General features: G+C 42.0%; 1 protein-coding gene across 1 annotated transcript in view; it reads left to right on the plus strand.

The window, feature by feature from the left end:
• Nucleotides 1-24,175, plus strand: part of Tfb1 (transcription factor B1) — a 276,606-nt gene that overhangs the window by 187,392 nt on the left and 65,039 nt on the right. The window contains exon 8 of the mRNA XM_080277678.1: nt 9,304-9,447. Coding sequence (XP_080133804.1) covers nt 9,304-9,447 — 144 coding nt within the window. The remainder of the gene's footprint in view (nt 1-9,303; nt 9,448-24,175) is intronic.

A 24,175-nucleotide genomic window follows, 5' to 3' on the forward strand; every position in this document is an offset into this window, starting at 1 on the left:
GATGGCGAAACCCCAGTTTAACAATGGGTTTTGATTTTTCTTACTGATTTCTATGATATTTTAGACTAAAAGTTTGTGTTTAGGTTGATTTATAAACTATATTTAGACTTAGATTAATGTGTTTTAGCCATAGGTGGGGTGTGCATTGTCATTTTGGGGTACAGATTACTAAGCTTGATTTTTTCCAAACGTATATTTGACGATTTTCAGATATGATTTGTTGGTTTTAATGAGTTGTTTACGGGTGTTAGGCTTAGGTTAGCTTCCTTGACAGCTGTTAGGCCATTTAGATTGCCCTTAAACCAGTTTTGGGGCCCATCTGGGTGGGTTTTGGACTTGGTTTGGGGAGAAACCCAAGGCTGGTAAACGGTCCTCATTGAAATACATGTTAAAAGTACCCCGATATACAATACCACTCCTAATGATGGGGTTTTACCTAACCAGTTAGATCGTTAAACCGGGGTATGCCTGTAGGTCAATATTAATCAATAGGTTAAACATGGCCAGAGTTCCCTCCACTTTTTTTTGCTTCACCAAGTTTCTTAAATGGGAGAACTGTGTGTTGCACTCTACGAAAAGGCTCTGCAGCTTTCTTATGTTTGTTTGCGTTTCTGTGTTTCTCAAGGTCGCACAGTTTTGCAAAGTACATTTCTACCATCTCCAGGTACCTTGAGAAGCCAGTTTTTGTACTTTTCGTCTTTTAGCCACGCTTTTCTAAATTTCTGTGAATATTGTGGCATTCCCATTTTTAAGTAAATCCAAGCATTTTCATCTGGGCATGTAGAAGATTCGTGACTGAGTGCGTCGTGTGCATTGTGTAGGTCTATTATGTACTGAAGTTTTGTAAAGACATGTCCTATATGGACACTGGTGCCACTTCTTAAATAAGGTTGAACTGCTTATTTCTATTATATTATGTTCATCCCAGATCATTAACAAAAAATTGGTTGGCATTTTTTTTCTAAGTCATACCAGATGTACTTAGCACTACCATAAGTACCAAATCTCATATATGCATTTTAGTATCTGTACCTAGCAAAATTAGCATAACCCGTGGCTTGGTCTGGGCAGGCCACCAAGAAGCAGGAAGGAGCGGGGGATACATCATGGGCAGATGCAACGCACGCTATGACTAAATCTGCCCGTGTTTTGTCTGTTTTTTACTGTGTTTTGACCAGTTATCTCGCATAATAACTAAATATTCCATAATTTTTGGTCCCAGCCTGCATTTTCACTATTGTAGCAGCGTAGTACATTCTTTTAAGAAATGGCAATTTCTCCACATGCGTAATATTTGTCAAAATCGTGTTTTGACCATATCTTGGACTCAAAAAAAAAAAAAAGGGCCATGCTATGACTGTTTCCGTGCTCTCTGATCACGCGTTATGTGAGAGGTGACTGTACAACAAAATCTGTGTGACATGTCTCATAGCCACTGTTGGATACATGCCCCCTCAGATGTATACTGCATGTAGATTAGAAGTAGAAATAAATATTAAGAAATTTAAGCTTTGGTTTAAAAAAAAAAAAAAAGAACATACCTGTACGATAATTTTAGGGTCAGATACGATAATTTGAACTCACAGTAGTTTTGACCTTGGGGAAGAACATCCCTGGTGACAAGATCTCAAACCCTCTGATTCATTAGAGGTTTGTCTTGGAGAATATATGTATGTCAAGATGCAAAAACGAAATGTCGGTCAACAGTTTACGTAGCTAAATGGAATTTGAACCGTGCAAATAAGAATGGGATAGAGGTTTCTATTGCCATGTAAGTCATGTTTTGTGAAATCAGAGGACATATAAATGGTGGGTTTACACTATCTTCCATTTCAAAACCTGGTTGTTTGGGAGGATAACTGAAGTATTTGAAAAAAAGAGAGAGAGTGAGGTCTGTGGCTAATTACAGTAATCCCTATACTATCCGATTTAATAGAGCCAAAAGCATGTCCGGAAAGTGGTCCCGTCCGGAAAGTGGTCCCGTCCGGAAAGTTGACCCCTGGTTCCTGGACTGGTACTTAAGGACCCAAACCCAGCCTAACTTTGAAGGCTACCTAAATAATTCCCTACTGGACATGCATAGCACCTATTTAAACCTATTTAAGACCCTATTCACACCAATAATGGACAAAAAGCATGAAATAAATGAAAAGGAACCAGAGAATGAGGAATCAGAAGTCACTGTACCTCAGCCAAGGTACTTAGAGCACGTTTGTGGCCGCCTTTTCTAAGGTTTTGGCAGTGGTGAAAATGCTCTTAAAGCACGTACTGTACAGTAATTCAGTGTTGTGCGGCCCTTAGTTCTTTGCACTGTGAGTTATAATTGTTTAACACTGCACATTGTTCTTAACTGCACCACTCCAGTTTCAACCACCAATTTGCACTCCACAGTTAATCCTTTGGTCTCTAAATTCTGATTTCTTAACACTGCACAACACTGTAAATTCCCGTGTGTTCTAGTGGGGAGGTATTGCAGTTTATTCACTGTTTATTCACAAAAAAATGAGCACATGTGGCTTCCATTGCGATAAGCATCTACTTGCCATCGAAGTTAGGCAGTAACTGTTGGAGTGTTGGTGACGGAGAAACTGAGTTGCCATATCGCAACGGCCACATTACCAAACTCTTCAATTTTCAATACCAAATTCGTAAAGCTAGCATTTATTCTTCACTAATTATATATTCAAGTGGAAATACATGTACAGTGGGGCACCAATTTTTGCGCCTAATTGGGTCCAAAAATAATGCGCGAAAGTGGAATTAGCGAAAGTTGGGGCATTGTCGTTAAGGCAAAAAGGCTAATTGGTTCCCGGTTATCCTAAAGTAACATCAGATTTTCAGTTTCACTTGCAATACAGTACATCAAATCACTATTGTACATTGCATTGTGAGATACAAACAACTATCTTCCTTTTCATTTCATTATTATACTGCCGTTTCTTCACTCCAACACGATACTCTCTTTTAGCCTTGGCCTTTCCTCCCAACTTTGAATGTCCCGGCCACTTTTTATCACCACCACTGCCTCCCGGCCCTCCCCCCACACCACCAGGCCCTTTCCCCACACTACCAGGTATAGTAGAGGCCATTGAACCGTGAGAATCCAACACAATGGAGCTAGCACGCTCGTACACAATGGCGGGAATGGGTGGACAGAGTGTTGACACGACGTCATTCAAGATGGCGGTGGGTTGCGGGCGGGCGGTGCAGGAAATTCAAAGTTCAAAATATTGTCCCAAACCCAAAATTTGTGCGCGAAAATCGATTTTTTTCAAGCGAAAGTGGAAGTTAGGGAATATTTGGTGCATGCCGCGAAAGTGGATTCCACGAATCCTGCTGTAGCGAACGTTGGTGCACTACTGTAATCACTTTTCTTATAATTAACAGCATGTTGATTATTTTCATGCTGTGTAGGCTAGCAGATTAATCAGAGAGAGCAAACAATCCACCATCTCCATCCTGTGTATCCTCATACATGTGAAAAATCCGTTTGGTAATGCATTATTCTGATTCATTACCAAAAAAATTTTTCATTACCAAATTGGCCCACATTTGGAATGAAAATTACCAAATGGCAACCCTGACATGGGAGGGGGGACGGGGGAGGAAGGAAGGGCTGAAGGGTCTGTGGTATAACAGCTGTTCTGTGCCGCGGGGCAGTTTCAAATTACGGGTGGGAAAAAATTTGGATTTTGGGGGGATTTTTTCTTTTTTTTTTTGGTCATTTTTGGGTTCCGAAGGTCCATGCCCACAATGTCCGGTAAGTGGTGTGTCCAGGAAGTGGACGTCTGGAAAGGATGGGGATTACTGTCTATTGGTTACTTTCATTCAGCTTTCCTTAGCTCCTTTCACAAGGAGCGTGAAAGCATTAACTCAGAGACATCCTGATGAATGAATATTAGTGCTTTCTGTTGCTACCAGATGTATTTTAAGTGTAAATGTACATAACAACAAGTCAGAGTTTATATAATGTCTGAAAACACCAGAAACTTAATTTCATTCATCTCCGTTGTTCCTCTCCTAGACAATGTAACGAGGTCATTGTAACAGCATCTTGAAGCTGGAGTTTAGTGATTTCTGCTTGTACATATTATTTTAAAATTGCATTTGTAATTTATGAGATACAGAAAGATGAAAATACAGTTTCTAATATCACTTATTTCAACCACACACAGCAAGCAACACAGATTTTTCATGCATAGGCAAGGGGTTAAACCTTTTATATTTTTATTGTTTTGACTACTGATTGTTGCCAGTTTTCCTTAGTTTCTCTTTCTTTCTGAATCCTGCCTCATCCCACCTTGTAATGGGAATTGGGGTCAGGCTAATGATAATCTATCTATCTATAGCCCGACACCCTAATCCCGCAAAGGGTGGCCGCAGACAAAACGCCTCCAAGTTGCTCTGTCACTCACCATTTTATTACCCTCCCCCCAACTCACCCCCCCCTCCCTCATATACCTCTCAACTCCATCCTTCCACCTCATCCTCGGTCAACCCCTCCCTCTCTCTCCCTCCACCTTACCTACATACACCCTCTTAGTCAGTCTTTCATTCTCCAGTCTCTCCACATGTCCAAACCACCTCAGTGTATTTCTCCTAATCTTCTCAACCACATCCACATCCACCCCACAACATTCCTTCACTTCTTCATTCGTCAACCTGTCCCTTCATGTCACTCCACATGCTCCTCTCAAGTAACTCATTTCCACTGCCCTCACTCTTGACTTGATCCCATCTAGCAAGGTCCACACCTTGCTTCCATACGTCAGGGTAGGGATCACAATACTATCAGCAGTGACTTCTTAACTTCCATACTCACCTCCCTATTCTCATCACTGCTTTCAGTGAACCAACAACCTTCCTTCCCTGCTGTACCCTTTCATGCACTTCATACCCCAAAGTTCCATCCTTACTCATCACACTACCCAAGTACAGTACTTGAATGCACTCACATTCTCCATATCCTCACCGTCCAACCTCACTGTACATTCTGTGACTTCATTCCTCTCAAACACCGTAACTTTACTTTTGTGTACATTAACTTTCAGATTCCTCTTCCTACACACTGTCCCAAACTCATTCACCAAACCTTGCAACTCCCACTCATCTTCACTCAACAATACTGTATCATCAGCAAACAGCAACACCGGAATCTTTCAAATATCAACCTCATTCATTAGAGCCACCCCCACATCCACTGCCCTACCTTGCACCTCCTTTACAACCCCATCCATGTATATATTAAACAGCCATGGAGACATCACACAACCCTGTTTTAGTCCCACATTGAGATCAAAGAACTCACTCAGCTCACCATCCACTCTCTCTGTAGCCCTAGCTCCTCCTTACATACTCTTCACAGCACTCAGCAGTTTCCCCTCCACTCCATATATTCTTAATACCTTCCACATACCTTGCCTATCTATTCTGTCATAAGCTTTCTCCAAGCCCATAAAGGCAGCATACACTCTCTTTCCCTTCTCTAGATACTTCTCCACTAAACATCTTAGAACTAATATCTGATCTTCACATCGTTTTCCCTTCCTAAATCCCCTTAGTTCTTCTCCAACTAGCTCCTCTGTCATATGCCTAACCCAGACAATGAGTATTCTACCATATATTTTACCAGTCACACTAAGAAGGCAAATACCCCTATGGTTACCACATACTTCTCTCTCCCCTTTTTCTTTGTATAAAGGAACAATTATACCTGATTTCCAGTCCTCTAGAGCCCTTCCCTCTTCCCAAGCCAATCTACACAACTTCCATATCCACTCCACAACAATCTCACCCCCCATACCTCAGCATTTCACCACACACTCCATCAATTCCTAGGGCCTTTCCCATCTTGATCTTCATTGCTTCCACTACTTCCACTCTACTGATCTCTTCCTCCTTCCCCTCATTTCTTCTTCTCCCAGCCTTTCCCCAACCACTTGTACTCGCATTGCTGTCACTCTCTACATTCAACAAATCCTCAGAGTGCTCCTTCCATCTCCTCAATTTCTTTCTCTTCTCCACTAACAATCTAATGGTCTATCTATCTATCTATAGCCCGACGCCCTAATCCTGCAAAGGGTGGCCGCAGACAAAACACCTCCAAGTCACTCTGTCACCCACCATTTGACTCCCTTCCCCCCAACTCACCCCCCCCTCCCTCATATACCTCTCAACTCCATCCCTCCACCTCATCCTCGGTCTACCCCTCCCTCTCCCTCCCTCCACCTCACCTACATACACCCTCTTAGTCAGTCTTTCATTCTCCATCCTCTCCACATGTCCAAACCACCTCAGTGTATTTCTCCTAATCTTTTCAACCACATCCACATCTACCCCACAACGTTCCTTCACTTCTTCATTCGTCAACCTGTCCCTCCACGTCACTCCACGTGCTCCTCTCAAGTAACTCATTTCCACTGCTCTCACTCTTGACTTGTTCCCCTCTAGCAAGGTCCACGCCTCGCTTCCATACGTCAGGGTAGGGATGACAATACCATCATGCAGTGACTTCTTAACTTCCATACTCACCTCCCTATTTCTCATCACTGCTTTCAGTGTGCCAACAACCTTCCTTCCCTGCTGTACCCTTTCACGTACTTCATCCCCCAAAGTTCCATCCTTACTCATCACACTACCCAAGTACTTGAATGCACTCACATTCTCCATATCCTCACCATCCAACCTTACTGCACACTCTGTGACTTCATTCCTCTCAAACACCATAACTTTACTTTTGTTTACATTAACTTTCAGCTTCCTCCTCCTACACACTGTCCCAAATTCATTCACCAAACCTTGTAACTCCCATTCATCTTCACTCAACAATACTGTATCATCAGCAAACAGCAACACCGGAAGCTTCCAAATCTCACCCTCATTCATTAGGGTCACCCTCACATCCACTGCCCTACCATGTACCTCCTTTACAACCCCATCCATATATATATTAAACAGCCATGGAGACATTACACACCCCTGTTTCAGTCCCACATTGAGATCAAAGAACTCACTCAGCTCACCATCCACTCGCACCGTAACCCTAGCTCCCTCGTACATACTCTTCACAGCACTCAACAATTTCCCCTCCACTCCATATATTCTTAATACCTTCCACATACCTTTCCTATCTATTCTGTCATAAGCTTTCTCCAAGTCCATGAAGGCAGCGTACACTTTCCTTCCCTTCTCTAGATACTTCTCCACTAAACATCTTAGAACAAATATCTGATCTACACACCCTTTTCCCTTCCTAAATCCCCCTTGTTCTTCTCCAACTAGCTCCTCTGTCATATGCCTAACCCTATCAATGAGTATTCTACCATATATTTTACCAGTCACACTAAGAAGGCAAATACCCCTATGGTTACCACATACTTCTTTCTCCCCTTTTTCTTTGTACAGAGGAACAATTATACCTGATTTCCAGTCCTCTGGAACCCTTCCCTCTTCCCAAGCCAATCTACACAACTTCCATATCCACTCCACAACAATCTCACCCCCATACCTAAGCATTTCACCACACACTCCATCAATTCCTGGGGCCTTTCCCAGCTTAATCTTCTTCATCACTTCCACTACTTCCGACCTACTGATCTCTTCCTGCCTCCTCTCATCTCTTCTTCTCCCAGCCATTCCCCAACCACTTATACTCACACTGCTGTCACTCTCTACATTCAACAAATCCTCAAAGTGTTCTTTCCATCTCCTCAATTTCTCTCTCTTCTTCACCAACAATCTATTATTCCTATCTTTCACTCCCCTACTATTTCCCCTTTCACACTGCCTTACTTTCTTTACCTCCTTCCAAAACAATTTCTTACTCTCCCTCCATTTCACACTCAGATTCCTCCCAAACTCTTCATCCACTTTCTTCTTACTCTCCTTCACCAGTCTCTTAACCTCCCTTCTCCTGCTCATGTATACCTCTCTCTTCTCTCTCTCATCTTCTCCCCTACCTCTACTCGCCAACCATTCACCATATGCCTTCTTCTTTTGTTCCACAGCTCGTTTCACCTCATCATTCCACCATGCTGTCCCTTGCACACCCTTGCATCTCCTCCTCACTCCACAAACCGCCTCACACGCTGCGCTTATCTCTTCCGTGAATATCTTACATACGTCTTCCACCCCTTCCATCTGCTCTAGCTCATACCTTCCCGATCTTTCTTCCACTATGCTCTTATACTCTGTCCTCTTCTCACTATCTTGCAATTTCTCCACTCTTCTCACAGGAGCTGCTTCCTCCTGTCTTCCCCTTCGCCTCCTCAACCACTTTCTTTGCAGCTCTACCTTGGCCATCACTAAGTGATGGTCCGAGACTCCATTCCCCCACCCTCTCCACACCCTTGCATCCAACACTTGTCTTCTCATTCGCTCATCCACACACACGTAGTCTATCATTGCCTTTCGTTCAACAAGTTCACCATCCATCCTCCTCATTACTCTCCATGTATACCGGTGGATCATCTTATGACGAAAGTAGGTGTTGGCTATTGCCAACCCCTTACCAGCACAGATGTCCACCAAAGCACTACCATTCCCATCTACTTCAGCTGGTACACCCCACTGACCAACCACTCCATCCACTCGTACATTCCCAACTTTGCCATTCATGTCTCCAATCAACAGCACTCTCTCGCTCCTCTCAAACTTGTCCATACATGCTTCTACTCTCGCCCAAAACTCATCTTTCACTCTTGCCACTCGATCCTCTGTTGGAGCATACACACATACAATCGCCCATACTTGTATACCTACTTTCATCCTCACCCATACAATCCTTGCACCCACTGTTCCATACTCTCTTATATTCTCCTTCCACTTCTTGCTTATCATCAGACATACTCCCTCTCTTGCCCTCTCATTCTCACTGACTCCCGCACATATACCTACACCGTATTCCCATTCTCTCATCCTTTCACCTTTCCATTTAGTTTCAGTCAATCCACATATATCCACTTTTGCATCCTCAAGCACCTGGACAATCTCTCTCTCTTTCACTTCATCATTCACTCCTCTCACATTCCACTTTCCTACCCTCAGAATGTCCTTTGTCCGTTCCTTAGTTGTCAACGTATGGTCCGTCCGGGTCCGAGGCGCTTTATTTGCTTTTTTAGTTAGTTTTTTTTACGGGATGGGGCACTAACCCACCACCAACCCTTTTTGTCGCCTCGTACGACAAGCAGGGATACTGGGGGAGTATTCTTGATACCCCCCTACCCCCAGGGGTAATGCCTTTTATTTTTTTATTTATTTACTTGTTGTATCATGTTTTGTCACTGATTTTACTGTACCCATCAGGCGAGGATTGAAGACAAGCTGACTTATAGCGACCTGGAGGACATGGGCCTGGAGGATGCACCAGCTCTGACTATCCACCAGCGTGACCGCTACCTCACTGGACCCGCTCAGGCATCACCTTCAGCATCATTACACCCACACCAGGTACACACAAGCATAAGGTTACAGCACTGCTGCTGCTCACTTATATAATCATATTCAGTCATACCCAAACATGTAGAGGGGAATGGGGTTAAAATGACAGTGGTGGTGGTGATGGTGATGATGGTGACAGTGATTCCGATGATGATGAGGATGATTTTTACGGGTGGTGGTGGTGGTGATAGTGGTGATGAAAACAAGAGTCATATAGTTATTTTTGTGCCTTCCTATTTGTATTTCTGGATCAAGGGAGTACATTGTAGCATCAACTGTTTAGAGACTCAAATAGTGTTCTCATCTCTGGACCAAAACAAAGTTTGTGTTCCGCCGACGGTCAATTATTGGTCTCCTTGACCCATGACATTACCAGGGCACTGGCCTGGGTCACAAAACCAGGACAGCAGTGTGTTTTTAGCTGCCCAGTTGAGCATATCTTGCTTTATTTTATACATTTTGTGTGGTTATAGTACTTTTCATTATGTGCAGTGTGTTTGGGTATTCTGGCAAGACATCCAATGGTCATTATCTGAGACGTTTTCACATGCTGAATGATAAAATCACCAAACTAATTGAATACATTTGTGTGGATGGAGAGATGAGGTTTCTTCCCACACCTATGTACGTATGTGAAAGATATTTTAGCTGGAAACAATGTGCAAAAGGTTTGCAAAGTGAGCTGCTAGGGACACCACCACCAATTTATAGTTAAAAAAAAAAAAAAAAACAGTTCCGGATCAAAATCTACCTTCAAAACAACAAGGTTTGTAGTGATTGATTAGTTATAGAGTGAAATATAGTCAACTATAATAAGGTTAATTATTAGAAGATTTATGTTCAGTTATGAACATCAACTCATCAAGTACAGTAATCCCTCATTTATCCAGATGTCCATTATCTGTACAATCTATAACCTGAATAGTGATCTGGATGTATTAAACCATTATGTATACATTTTTCCATTTTATCCTCATAAAATGCTTGCGTTTGGGTGAAAATTACGGCCACGCAACCATTTTCACCAATAGTTCTGTGGCGCCACGCTGTCTGGCTTGGTAGTTCACCCAGCGGCCACTAGAGACCACCTTAGTCGTTCCCAGTATGTGTACATGTGTGCGTGTGTGTATGTACTTGTGCATATTTATGAGGGAAAGATTGTGTATACCTACATATGAGAGAAAGAGGTGAAAGTGAAAGTAAATGTGAAGGTGAAAGGAAGGGAAATGTGAAAGTAAAAGAAGAGTAGGCGAAAGTAAAGGTGAGTGAACGTCATAGTAAAGGTAAACGGGAAAATGAGAAAGTAAAGATACAAGTGAAAATGAAGGTGAAATTGAAAATGAAAATGAAAGTAATATTGAAAGCAAGTGTAAAGGTGAAGGTGAGTGTGAAAGTGAAAGTGAGCATAGAAGTGAATATGAAAGTGAATGTGAATGTCTAAGTGAATGTAAAAGCAATGGTAAAAATGAAGGTGAAGGTGAAGGTGATTATGGAGACGAAAATGTGTGAAGTAAAAATTAAAATGGAAGCGCCCAGTATGGAGAGAGAGAGAGAGAAAGAGAATAAGTACAGCTGTGACACAAATGGATTCCCTTCAAATGAACAACGAGGATATAAGGCGTAACATCGGTCCCTCCTCTCTCTTTCCTTCTTCATTCCCTCCCTCCCTTCCCCTCTCTCTCTCCAGAGAAAGAGAGAGAGAATCAGTCCCTCCTCTCTCTCTCTCGCTCTGTCTCTCCAGAGAGAGAGTAGGCAGGCATAGTGGTCACCAAGTTCCAAGCATCTCACTTCTCTTCATTTTAGAAGTCCAGACGCGAATCTCATCCCATTGGGTGGTGGGGGCTTTTGGATTTATAGCGATTGCAAATGGCATGTTCATTCCATGACAGCCCACACTACACATCTAATACCCTTGCGTCCCACTCAGAGAGCCTACTCATGTGCCGTATTTAAAAAACACAAAATATTGTGGAAATTTCACGCTGCTCTTCCAGAATGGACGGCATAGTCTACCAATCGGCATTTCCAGAATGCTATACAAAGCCAGGGGGTTAATGGAGAACAACATGGCCCCCTCAACCTTACACGACATCAGGAAATCCCATGACAAACTGACCCAATACATGGCAGATTTTAGCGAGAGAAACAGACATAGTGCTGAACGGAAGGCTATAGGCTTCCCCCGATGCCGATGTCAGCCGTTTGATGGGTCTGCTCGACCATGGTAATTGCTTGGTTGTGGCTCATAGGTCTGATTGGCCAGATAGAATAGTGTAAAACAACAGGAAGAAGTATTGTACGATGTACTGTAGTGGCCTTTTACCACAGCTTGCAAAGTTAGGATATGTACAAAGGGAGGCCAGGGGAGAAGTCCATTATCCGGACAGATCCATTTTCCGGGCGTACCTTTGGTTCTATTACATTAGATAAATGGGGAAATCAGTATAACATATCAATAGGGTTTGTCGCTAAACAAAGCAGTATCACCAACAAACCACAGGGTATTTGAAATAGTCTAATTAAGTGACTTTGAGCGTAGTCATTTCAAACATAATTCTAAAGCATTATCAGCGCACCATGAATATATTTTCGTTAATCATAAAACTCTATAGATATACTTTCCTGGTGAAATGGTCATAGAGTTATTGTAATACAGTAATCCTTCATTTATCCGGACATAATAGAGCCAAAGGTATGACCTGGTAGTGGCAACATCCAGTAACACTATTTTCCTACCATACCTGGATCTTTCCTATAGCCAACTTATACTTAACCTACTTGTACAGTCATTGTGCTTAATTAGGCAGTGTTTTCAGGTCATTCAGGCATATTTAGACATCAAAACACATAAAGGAATATCCAGAGTAATGCTAAACACCTAGAAAACCATGTAGAAAAAACACTGAAAACCAAAAACCATCCTACCTAAGCACTACTGTATTTTTTTTTTTTTTTTTTTTTTAATGCGAGGAAGAAGGAACCAAAGGCCATGAGCCTGCATTAAGAGTTTCCTCCAAGAGAAAAACAAAATACAAGAGAGAGCCAAATTCAAGATCCATTCATTTCTAGATGCCTGGACACACTGCATTTGAAAGACTGGAGATCATAGGCAGCAGGAAATACAGACAGAGGGAGACAGTTCCAGAGTTGACCTCTTGCATAAATGAAGGACTGGGAGTAAAGGTTAACTCTTGCATTAGAGAGTTGGACAGAGAAGGGATGAGAGTTTGCTGCTAGACGGGTGCTATGCGCCTGTCGTAGGGGTGGAGGAATGCTTGCAAACAGTTCAGAGGAGCAGTGACCATTAAAGTAGCGATAGAAAAGAGATAAAGATGCAGCAGTCCGGCGAAGAGACAGAGGTTGAAGGGAGTCAGTAAGAGGAGGAGAGTTACTGAGATGAAAAGCCTTTGACTCCACCCTATTGAGAAGAGCTGTATGTTGGGAGCCTTCCCACACATGAGAGTTGTACTTCACACAGGGGCGGATAAAACCCCTGTATAGAGTCAACAACTGTGCAGGGGTAAAGAAAGAACGGAGTTGGCTTAGCACACCCAATCTCTTGGAAGCAGATTTTACAAGAAATGTAATATGATGTACAGTACCTCTCCTTATATTGGCAGTGTTTTCCAGTAATTCTGCCATATTTTGACATCAAAGCATACATACAGTAGGATTACCCAAAATAGTTTTTAACACCAACAAAACCATGCAAACAAAACAGTGAAAACCAAAAAACACCCTACCTATACACCAATGAATGTACAGTACCCCTCCTGATTTGGCACTGTTTTCAAGTCAGTCTGCCATATTTAGACTTCAAAACACACATAGGAATATCCAAAGTAATGCTAAACATGAAGAAAACCATAAAAAAAAAACCACACACTGAAAACCAAAAATCACCCGACCTATACACTACTATAAGTACAGTACCCCTCCTAATTTTGGCACTGTTTTCAAGTCAGTCCGCCATATTTAGACATCCAAACACACATAAGAATATCCAAAGTAATGCCAAACACCACAAAAACCATGAAAAAAAATGAAAGCCAAAAAATGCCCGACCTATACACTACAGTATGTACAGTGCCCCTCCTAATTTTGGCAATGTTTTCCGGTCATTCTGCCATATTGAGACTTCAAAACACACATAGGATTATCCATATTAATGCTAAACACCAAGAAAACCATACAATAAATTGAAAACCAAAAAAAAAAACACCCGACCTATACACTATGTATGCACAGTACCCTTCCTAATTTTTGCTCTGTTTCCCTGTCGTTCTGCCATATTGAGACATCAAAACACACACAGGATTATCCATATGAATGCTAAACATCAAGAAAACAATGCATAAACAGCAAAAATCCACAAAAACCTGACAAAGCTTTGAAAATCTACTGTCAGTGACAAGTGATTGTTCCCGAGTTAAAGAAAAATTCCACAGCCAAATATGCCTCCGGAAATTTGTTATATTGGTATAAATGGTATGCCATCATCTTCACTGTGTTTATACAGTAAGATAAGCTAATAAAAAACATAAAACTTTTATGTAAAAGTATAGAGATGCAACAAAAATAAAGTGTTCAGGAGTAAAACATACCTTCATATAACTTCCCACCATCCTAGTGAAAAATTTTGTCAGCACCTTCCAAGAGTTAAGTATACGTTTAGATGCAGAATTTCATGAGCTTTCTCGTGGATACTGCAGAATTTGGATACGACCAATAGTAGTTGAATAAATTACAAATAATTTTCAAAACTCATGAGTCAGTGTTATGACCACACAGGAGGGTAGGGACTGAGGGGGGGAGGTGGGAGGGTATGGAGGGGGGATGGGAAGGTAGAGAAGTGAGGTTGTGGGCAGGATTTTCCCCCTTCTGCCAACAGGTGGATGGGCGCTTTTAGCATACATTTACTCATGGCTTGCGGTCTGTTAAATGTCAAGTGGCCATGGGAAAACGCAACTCACCATGACCGGGGGACTTTCAACATTCGATAGAGAGGCCGACGGTCGCTATCGTTGAACATGTACTCGTGGCTTGTGGTCTGTGTTCGATGGTGGTGGCGGTTGAGAAAGACTTAGCCTGTAAGTCGCGCGATATTGGACATTCGGTGGGGATGTGCATGGACGTTTTGACACCGCTTGCGGGTTACAGTTGTATTACTTGGGTGCTGGAGGTTCGTTGGGAGTGGTAGGATGAGCGCACAACATTGACCATTTGGTACAGGTGCGGATGGACATTTTAGCTCTAGTTGTGGGTTACGTACTACTTACCGCTCACGGCTCGAGCGCAGCGGCCACGATACTGAATGTTTGAACATGTCAGCTGGCCGGCTGAAGTTCTCGGGGAATTTTACATCCAGATAATAGCAAGTAAATTCAGATAATGGTTTAATAGAGCCAAGGTCCAGATCCGGATAATGAACACATTCGGAAACTGAGCGTCCAGATAAATAAGGGACTACTGTATGTGTGAAGCTGTTAAATACGGTATTACAAAAAGCTGCTGACCCATGTTTATGACAGTAGTTCTTGTAATCAGAATAAATTAATGCATACCCTTGAAACTGCCAACAGAAAGCAAAACAGAACAAGAAGCAGTTCCAAGACACAGCCAACTCATCCCGGCGGTCATTTTAGTGCTGACGTATAAACACAACAGGATATCTAGTCAAAGATGTCACATATCAAATTTGAAGTAAATCAGGTGAAAATTAACAATTTTATGCCCATTTGAAATTTTAGGCCTGATCCACCTGACATTGACCCCTCTACTGCTAACTGGGGGGCAACCCTCGTGATGTAATGAGGCATGTTATAGAATGCAGATTTGATAGATGCACCTTTAGATTTTGGTTTCGTGTTGATATGATGAATTTGAAACGAGTTACGGTGATTTTTTTTTTTTTTCCCTACAACCTGGAACTTGGCCCAAAATTTAATCAGGTGATCAGAAGGTCATAGCCCATTATCCCTGTAATTTTAGCCAAATTTGCACTAGTAGAGTTCGCCATAAAGTTGTTACAGACAGACAGAGAGACAAACAAACAGACAAACCGAGTGAAAACAATACCCGTCCCAGAGCCCCTCTAGGACGGGGATGGGTAAATACAGGTATACCTCGGTTTAACAATGCAGTTGGTTAAGTAGAAACCCATCGCTTGGTGAGGTATCATATATTGGGGTACATTTAACATGTCAAGTATAGGGTTGCATTTTTGAGCCTTGGGTTTTCCCCCCAACCAAGTCCTAAACCCACACAAATGAGTCCAAAAACAAGTTTCTAGCTCACCTAAACCCCCGGATAGCTTTAAAACAAGCTAAACTAAGCCTAAAAGCAGTTTATAACTCACCTACACCCAAATACTGTTTAAAATCTGAAAATTGTCAAATATGGAAAAAATCAAACTTTGTAAACTGTACTCCAAAATGACAATGTTCACCCCCCCAATGACTAAAACACATTAATCTAAGTTTTAAAAGTTTATAAATCATCCTAAACAAAATTTAAGTCAAAAATATCAAAATCAGTAAAAAAAATCTAAACCCATCATTAAACTGGGATTTGGCCATCGTTAGGCAGGGTATCGTGGTATTTCTTCCCCTGTCGCCAAGCCGGGGTGTAGCATGTAGGGGTATTGTACATCAGAGTATACCTGTATTGAGAAGTTTGTGGGCAAAAGAGAGAGAGAATGAGAGTGGAGACTCTGCACCTGTTTCACCAGGGGGTACAGTGCCTCGCACAGTGAACGTATTCAGAGTAAACAATTCGCCTGGTGAATGAGCCGGGGGTAATCAGGTCCACGAAACTATAAAGAACGAGTTGATCTCTGAGTGAACGAAATCGGGGAAAACAGTACGCCATAACCGCCGTCTCCCATACTGAACAACCCCCCCCCCCCACCAGTAGACCCCCCAGTAGATGCTGCACAGGAGGTCAGATCTAAGCAGCCTGTTGACCAGAATCCATGGAGGACAAAGGTTTGCCTATGTCGAAGATCAGTAAAATTCTGATGGCAGTGGATGTTCTGAGGGAAGAGGTCAAGGCAATGAAACCAGCTGCATTAGGACACAGGAAGTGCTCAGTGGAGTAGAAACCACTTTTCATTATTACATTGAAAGGCATGATATGGAAGTCAACATAAGAAAACAATCACTCATCACATGCTACTATTGAACTCAAGAATAACAAGAGCCAGTTGCCTCTACATTGTCTGCCACACTTCCTAGGGAAGACGATGATGATGTGATGTCAGTGGTGTCATCGTTGGACTTCGAAGGTTTTGTGGGAGAGGTGAATGAGGTAGAGGCATGTGGGGAAGGGGTTCTTTCAGGTGTTGAGGGCGGGACTGATGATGAGAACAAGGAAGTGGAAGGTGATGTGGAGGGGTCACCCTCAGTGTATCTCCCAGCCTCAGAACCACCAATCAGGACTGCCATCTGCTCCACCATGCAAGGTAAATAACCATGTGTTTTGTATTTTATTTATCTGTGTTGTATGCGTTTGAATTATGCACTTTAGTACGACTCTGTGGCTTAAAAAGTGGACTTCGAGGAAATGTTGCTGCCCATATGCTGTTTTTCCCATAAGATATGTTGTTCACAGTGAACAAGTTCGCAGTGAACGAGCTCATCTGCCGCCCGTAAACTTGTTCACTGTGCAAGGGCACTGTATTTACCATACCAGTCTCATGGGAATACACACACACACACACACACACACACACACACACACACACACACACACACAACAGCAACAACAACAACAACAACAAAAGTTTGAAAGTGTCATATGCTAATGTTGATGGTTTAATATTGGCAAGGATTGTGGCATCTGGCAAGAGAGAGAGAGAGAGAGAGAAGGTTAGAACTCAACGATTTCTTGGGGGTTCATGAACCTGATGTTATGTGCTTTGTAGAGACCAAGTTAAGAGAGGATATTGATATCTATATGGGAGATGGTAAATACAAACCGCGGAGAAGAGACAGGAAAGAAAAAACAGGAGGAGGAGTAATGATAGTAGTGAAGAACAGCATAAATGTAGATACTGTGGAAATGGGAGAGGGTAGGGCTGAAGAGATAAATATGAAATTAGAAACTGGAGAGAATGGCAAGAGAGATATGGCAGTAGTACAGTATATGTTCCCCTGAAGACGAGAGCATGGAATGACTATGAATACCAGATGTTGTCAGACATGGTTAGTTATCTACAGAAAGTGATTGAGAAAAGCAACAATATAATTCTAATGGATGATTATAATTGTAAAGAGGTGAATTGGGGGGGAATGGGACTCAGGAGACAATGAAGATTCGTGGGGTAGTATATCGTTAAATATAGTAATGAATATGTACAGTAAAACCTCAGTATAACTGACTTCAATAGACCGAAATTCGTTTTTATCGGACTCGAGGAACTACCGGACTAAATTCCTATATATTGGAAAAAGTCCAATAAAGCCAGAAGCAGTGCGGACTCCCTGACTACGTCAGCTATGTTCACCACAATTAGGTATATAAAAGACATGATTATTAGTGTATAGTACAGAATTATTATACATATTATACCATTTGATTAATGTAGTGAAGTTATAACACAGTACAGTACTGCAATGGTAGTCAAAACAGTTTAAAAACCGTTCATGCGATCCGGATTAATGTCTGATATATCGGAAAAAGTCCGGAATAGCAGGGGGAAGTCTTGATGTCGCCTTTATTGGAATTTCACATTTTTCGGGATGGTTTAGGCCCCAATTAGTCCGTTGTAGTGAGGTCTTACTGTAATGACGCAATGGGTCAAAGAAGAGACACAATTCTGAGGTGATGACATACCAGCAAGATTAGATTTACTGCTAACCAGAGAACATGACATAATGGAATCTTTGAAATATCTGTGTCCTATAGGAAAAAGTGATCATGTGGTCATTTAGTTCCAGATGATAATACGGAACATGGTGCCAAGAGACGATCTTTATAGACTGGGAAGATATACAACTTTGGGAAAGCAAACTTTACAGGATTGAGAAAATTTTTCGAAAATGAGGATTGGAGAAAATTCAGAGAAACATTAGAGATACAGAGGAAGTGGGATATCATTCTAAGCCTCTATAATTCGGGAGTAGAAAAATATGTGCCAAGAGTAAGGGGGAAAGAAAACAGGAAAAAGGAGTGGTTTACTAGAAAGTGTATGATAAAAAAAAAAGGGAGGGACATGGCATGGAACAACTGGAGAAGGAGAGCTAATAACAGAACAAGGGAAGAATATAATAGAACTAGAAATAAATATACAAGAATACATAGAGAGGAAGAAAGAAACTTTGAAAAAGGTATAATTGACGAATATAAGGATGAACCCAAATTGTTTTACAGCTTTGCCATTGGCAAATTGAAACAAAAGGAAGAAATCACCAAACTGAAGAGGTCCATAAAGATGTAGCAATACAAGCTGAAATAATGAACAAATGTTTCCAATCGGTTTTCATTAATGAAAGGGAGTTTGTGGAGGGGGAGGGAGTGACTAGAAATGTAGTGATAAATGATATAAAAGTGGAAGTGCAAGAAGTGTATAAATTACTGGAAACTCAAGATGTAAGGAAAGACCCAGGACCAGATGGAATCTCTAATTGGGTACTGAAGGAATGCAGAGAACAACTGGTGGGTAAGATTCACAGTTTAATTGTGTGTTCTCTGGAAGAGGGGAAAGTGCCTCGGGAATGGAAATGGGCAAATGTGGTACCAATTTATAAGGGAGGAAACAAAGTAGAACCCCTGAATTATAGACCAGTGTCCCTGACCAGCATGGTCGCAAAATTGTGTGAGAGAATTCTGAAAGATAATGGATAAAATATCTGGAAGAGATGAATATTTTGGCTGAAAGTCAATTTGAATTCAGAAGTGGAAGGTCATGTGTTTCTGACTTGTTGTGCTTTTACTCAGGAGTGATCGACGTGCTACAGGAGGGAGTCGGTTGGGTGGATTGTGTTTATTTATATTTGGAGAAAGCCTTCGACAAGGTACTCCATAAGAGACTAATGTGGAAATTAGAACAAATAGGAGGACTGAAGTGAAACCTCCTGGAATGGATGAAAGACTTTTTGAGAGACAGACAAATGAGGACAGTAATTAAGGACATGATGTCTGGATGGAGGGAAGTAACAAGTGGAGTCCCACAGGGCTCAGTGTTGGCGCCAGTAATGTTCCTGATTTACATAAATGATATGGTAGATGGAGTGAAAAGTTATGCAAGTCTGTTTTCTGATGATGCAAAGATCTTGAGGAAGGTAGAGGTTGAGGAGGACTGTAAAATGCTGCAGGAGAATCTGGGTAGGATACATGATTGGAGCTGGATGTGGGAAATGAAATTCAATGCAAAAAAAATGTAAAATATAGGAAATCGGTAAAAGTACTAAGAGACCATCACAATTGTTTGATGGGTAATGAACCAGTCACAAAAGCGAGAGAAGAGAAAGATTTGGGAGTGCTGGTCCAGGATAGTTTGTCCCCTGAAAAACACATTAACAGGACAGTTAGAGAGACTTATAAACTCTTGACAAACATAAGAGTAGCATTTCATTACATGGATGAGGAGATGATGAAAAAATTGATAGTGGCCATGATCTGCCCCAGGTTAGAATATACAGCACTACCCCACACAAAAAGAACTTTTAGATATAAACAAAATTGAGAGAATATAAAGAACAGCTACCAAGATGGTCCCCATTCTGGCAGATCTGTTGTACAGAGAGGCTGGAAAATCTGGATTTGCGTTCCTTACAGGAAAGGAGAGAGAGCGGCGACATGATTGCAGTGTTCAGGACCATGATGAGAGTAGATAAAATTGACAGAGAAGATCTGTTTGTATGGGATAAGAGAGTAACAAGAGGACATGGAATGAAACTGAAGAAGCCAGGCTGCTAGAAGGATATCAAGAAATATAGTTTTCCTTATACTGAAGATGCATAGACCTGTGGAATAGCCTGGACAAAGAGATCATCCAGTCCAAAAACTTTAACGAGTTTAAAGCTAAATTTGACTTACTGAGAAACAGAGACAGGACCCCACGAGCATAGCTCATTTCATGTATATCACAATTAGGTAAATTAGGTAAATACACACACACACACACACACACACACACACACACACACACACACACACACACACACACACACACTCTCTCTCTCTCTCTCTCTCTCTCTCTCTCTCTCTCTCAGGCCTCCAAGTTTGACCTTTAAAAGACAAATTTTGGACAAATATTTCCTTTAACCTCCTTTAACCCTTTAAACGCGGATCGTTGCGTTTGCGACGCTCGGCGAAAAGGACATAACGGCGGATCGTCGCGTTTGCGATTCTAGTAAATTTTGAATAACCGCGGGCAAGCAGGCTCCAGCTGGTATTGTCTATCAGTACCACCACCCTTTAGCTACAATTAGCATACTTTACCTTTGTACTACTGACCTCCGTTGTTGCCAAGTATCGCGTGTTTCCCCCATCCCCCCCCCCCCCACCATGGCCCGGCCAGCCTGGCTGGGATACATGGCAGCACTGTGAGTGCTCAGAACTGTAAATCTGTGCTTTCCTCTCACAAGCAGTTTATGCTAATAGGAAACGCTTGTTTCCCCAGTTGTAACGCTAGCTTTTTTTCGCACGGTTTGCCCCTGTTTAGCGTCAGTTTACTGCAGGTTTTCAAAGTGACATTATGACGAGTTCTAGCTCTTCCGAGTCAGTGCAAGCGGCCGACAGGAGCGAGAATAAAGTTACGGGTGTAAGGCAGAATAAAAAGCGCGCCGCGGTGATCTTTTGGGAAGTAATATGATTGAAAATAATGTAGTATACATGTTTTTAGCTGTGAAAATGGAAATGTTTGTTGAGTGACGGGAAGACCGCCGCCGCGCTGCATGTCGGCCGTACGCTCCATTGATTTTAGCCTTATTTTCAGTGCTTATTGTACAAATACGGATTCCAAACTACCTTTACGTTGTAGTATAAAGTTTACTGTGATAGAATGAGGCTGTGGTAGAGGGGAAACCGGGTTGCTGGAGGTGTGAAAGTGAAGATTTGGTTACCCAACTTTGCAAGTCTCCACAAGTCCTTGGGTAGTCCACGAAGGCTCAACACCTGTCTCTGGAGAAAGCTGAATGTAAGTACTATCTGCCATACCAATTATAATGTTCTAGGGTTAATCTCTGATTTTTGGCTAATATTTTCCTACAGGTACTCAGACCGCGATACAACCCCGCCACTCTGGGGGGGTCGACTGTTCACGGCTGCGTTTACGGGGTTAAAGGTTGTGTTGTTTTCATTTTCGTTTTTTAAAGGCTCCAACATGCTTGCATGTGTTGGCCTTGGTCACCTAATGGCGGCTCTCCACACTGCACGATCCATTGCAGCCTCCCTGTTCAGTCCCTTAACCCTGAGGTCACACTTAACCCTTGCCGTCCCGGCGACGTGAATTAATGCGGCAACATTGCAAGGTCCCTAATTTGCACAATTTTCAATTTTCGCGAGTGATTTCACGAGTGATTTTTGGCACGTATACACGGGACACCTTCCTCTATTCCTCTACAAGATGCCAAGCAGGAACAATGCCTTACACCGCATAACCTCTCCCCCCCCCCCCTGCACGCCATTGTCTCGGCAATTCACCTGTTGCCAGTGACCTGGCCAATAAAGACATTCAGGGCCAGAGTGATTCCTCAATCGATGACAATGTGGAGGACAAAGTTTACATAGCATTAGAGGAAGAAACAGTCAGAAATGATGATCAGGTAATGTGGGAAAAAAAAGGTCATGAATGGTGATGAGTTAGTGAGTGAAACAATGCTTATAATGCCTATATTACTGTTTGAAAACCAATATACTTTTGTACTACATATGAATTCATACCAAGTAAATAAATAAATACTGTTTATGAGTGGATAAAATAGTTACCCTCCCACAGAACTCGTTTTCTTTGGTGCCAGCCTGTTAGAAAACCCAGTCAAGTAAGGAAGTACTCGTTCCTAAGGAAGTACTCGTACCTAAAAACGAGTATTTTAAACCTCAGGTGAGCGATTTCTCTATGAATTTTCGATGTTTCTCACCAAAAGTGGATGTTTGAGCCAAAAAAAAAAAAAAGTCCAAAAACGTCGGGATGGGGCAGGTTAATGACCTCGTCCCATGTCTTTCTTGGTCTACCCCTCATAACCCCACCCCCAATATTAACACTTCTCACCTTCCTCACCGAATTATCATCATTTTTTTTTTTGCAGAATGATGATTTCAGTCTAAACTCAAGTCGTCTGTGAAAGAGAAGTTGAATCAGGTTGGATTGTTGCCAATCAGTTGCCATCTAAACCAAGACTGTTAGATGCTTATTCAGTTTTAACTTATATTAAAAGTTCCATTTTTTGCAGTGATTTGGTGATTTTAAAAGTGTGATAAGTTTGATAGCCTAAACACTATTATATTAGAGAAAATCAGAAAAACCACCTCAGCTGGCCAGTTTGTTTACATCTCTTGGTCATCTGGAGTGGGGGATGGGACTTATTGCAGAGGGTACTACTGTATTTGTATGTTACCCTTAGACATTGGAGAAGACTACAACAGTGTTTACTAAATAATCAGGACAAGGCAAGTTTGAGAATCGAGATTCACCTTGGCTATCATTATAGGCTATCATTATATCTTTATAGGCTAGTTGTGGACTATCCTACCATAAATAACATAGCCTAAGCAAATTTCACTTTTGCTACTCGATTTGTCCACCAGTTTCTCGCATATCCTGTGAATGTACTGTATTTAATATCAGTTTTCACCAGCTTTGATTATTTTAGCATATTTAAACCTGATTTTTTTTTTTTTTTTAAACAAAGACTATTTTTTGGATCTTATCTGATTTGGAAAGCAAAAAACAGAGCTTAACTACTGCTTTCTCCCATTTCATACAAATTGATATGCCATATTATGCAACTTTCTTCCAAGTCGCCTGGCTGGACTTGGTGGACAGCAGTGGTGACCAGCTGACCAAGTACATCAAAGAGAAGAAAGAAAACCCTTCCTCTGTAACCTGCAGTATCAGCAGCAAAGATGTAGGGGTTGGCACTGTGGGCAAAGCTGCCCTGCTCCAACATGCTAAGATCAAGGGGTCACAAGACTAAGGCAGACATTGTTATTGGGCACACAACCGAAAAAAAAACATAAACTTCCAGATTGTGGAACCATATGAAGTTTTCACCACAGCAGAAGACGGAAGACAAAGCATCAGCAGGAGCAACTCTTTATCAGCAAGTGGTACCAGCTTAGCCACCAAAAACAAGCCTCAGCCTGGACCATTCACAGTCTCCAGGTCTTCATCCTTGCCTGTGAGGCTAGAAACTCAGGTTGCTGAGTTCAGTGCCATCCACAGTGGCATCAGCTACAGTTTCATGGATAACCTTCTCAAGTGCATGAAGTTGTTGGATCCTAATTCCAAATGTTGGCACAAGGTGTCTTGTAACAGCCAGAAGCTCTCGTACTTTGTCTCTGATATTATTGGGCTGATTTTCAGGGACAAGCACCTTCAGAGAACAGAACAGTCACTTGGCTTCACCATGTCATTGGACTCTGCTACAATCAGACATGGTGGTTTGGCCAAGGAGTTAGATTTGTGATAAAGGTTCTGGGATGAAGAGAAAGGACTGATCATGGATTATTTGTTGGGCACTGGAGAAATGACCCATGAGACTGCTGAGGTACTGTTCAAGGTTGTTAAAGA

Source organism: Coenobita brevimanus, chromosome 71 (assembly GCF_032717465.1).
Source record: "Coenobita brevimanus isolate Jiangsu-jjx chromosome 71, ASM3271746v2, whole genome shotgun sequence".
Taxonomy (NCBI): Eukaryota; Metazoa; Arthropoda; class Malacostraca; order Decapoda; family Coenobitidae; genus Coenobita; species Coenobita brevimanus.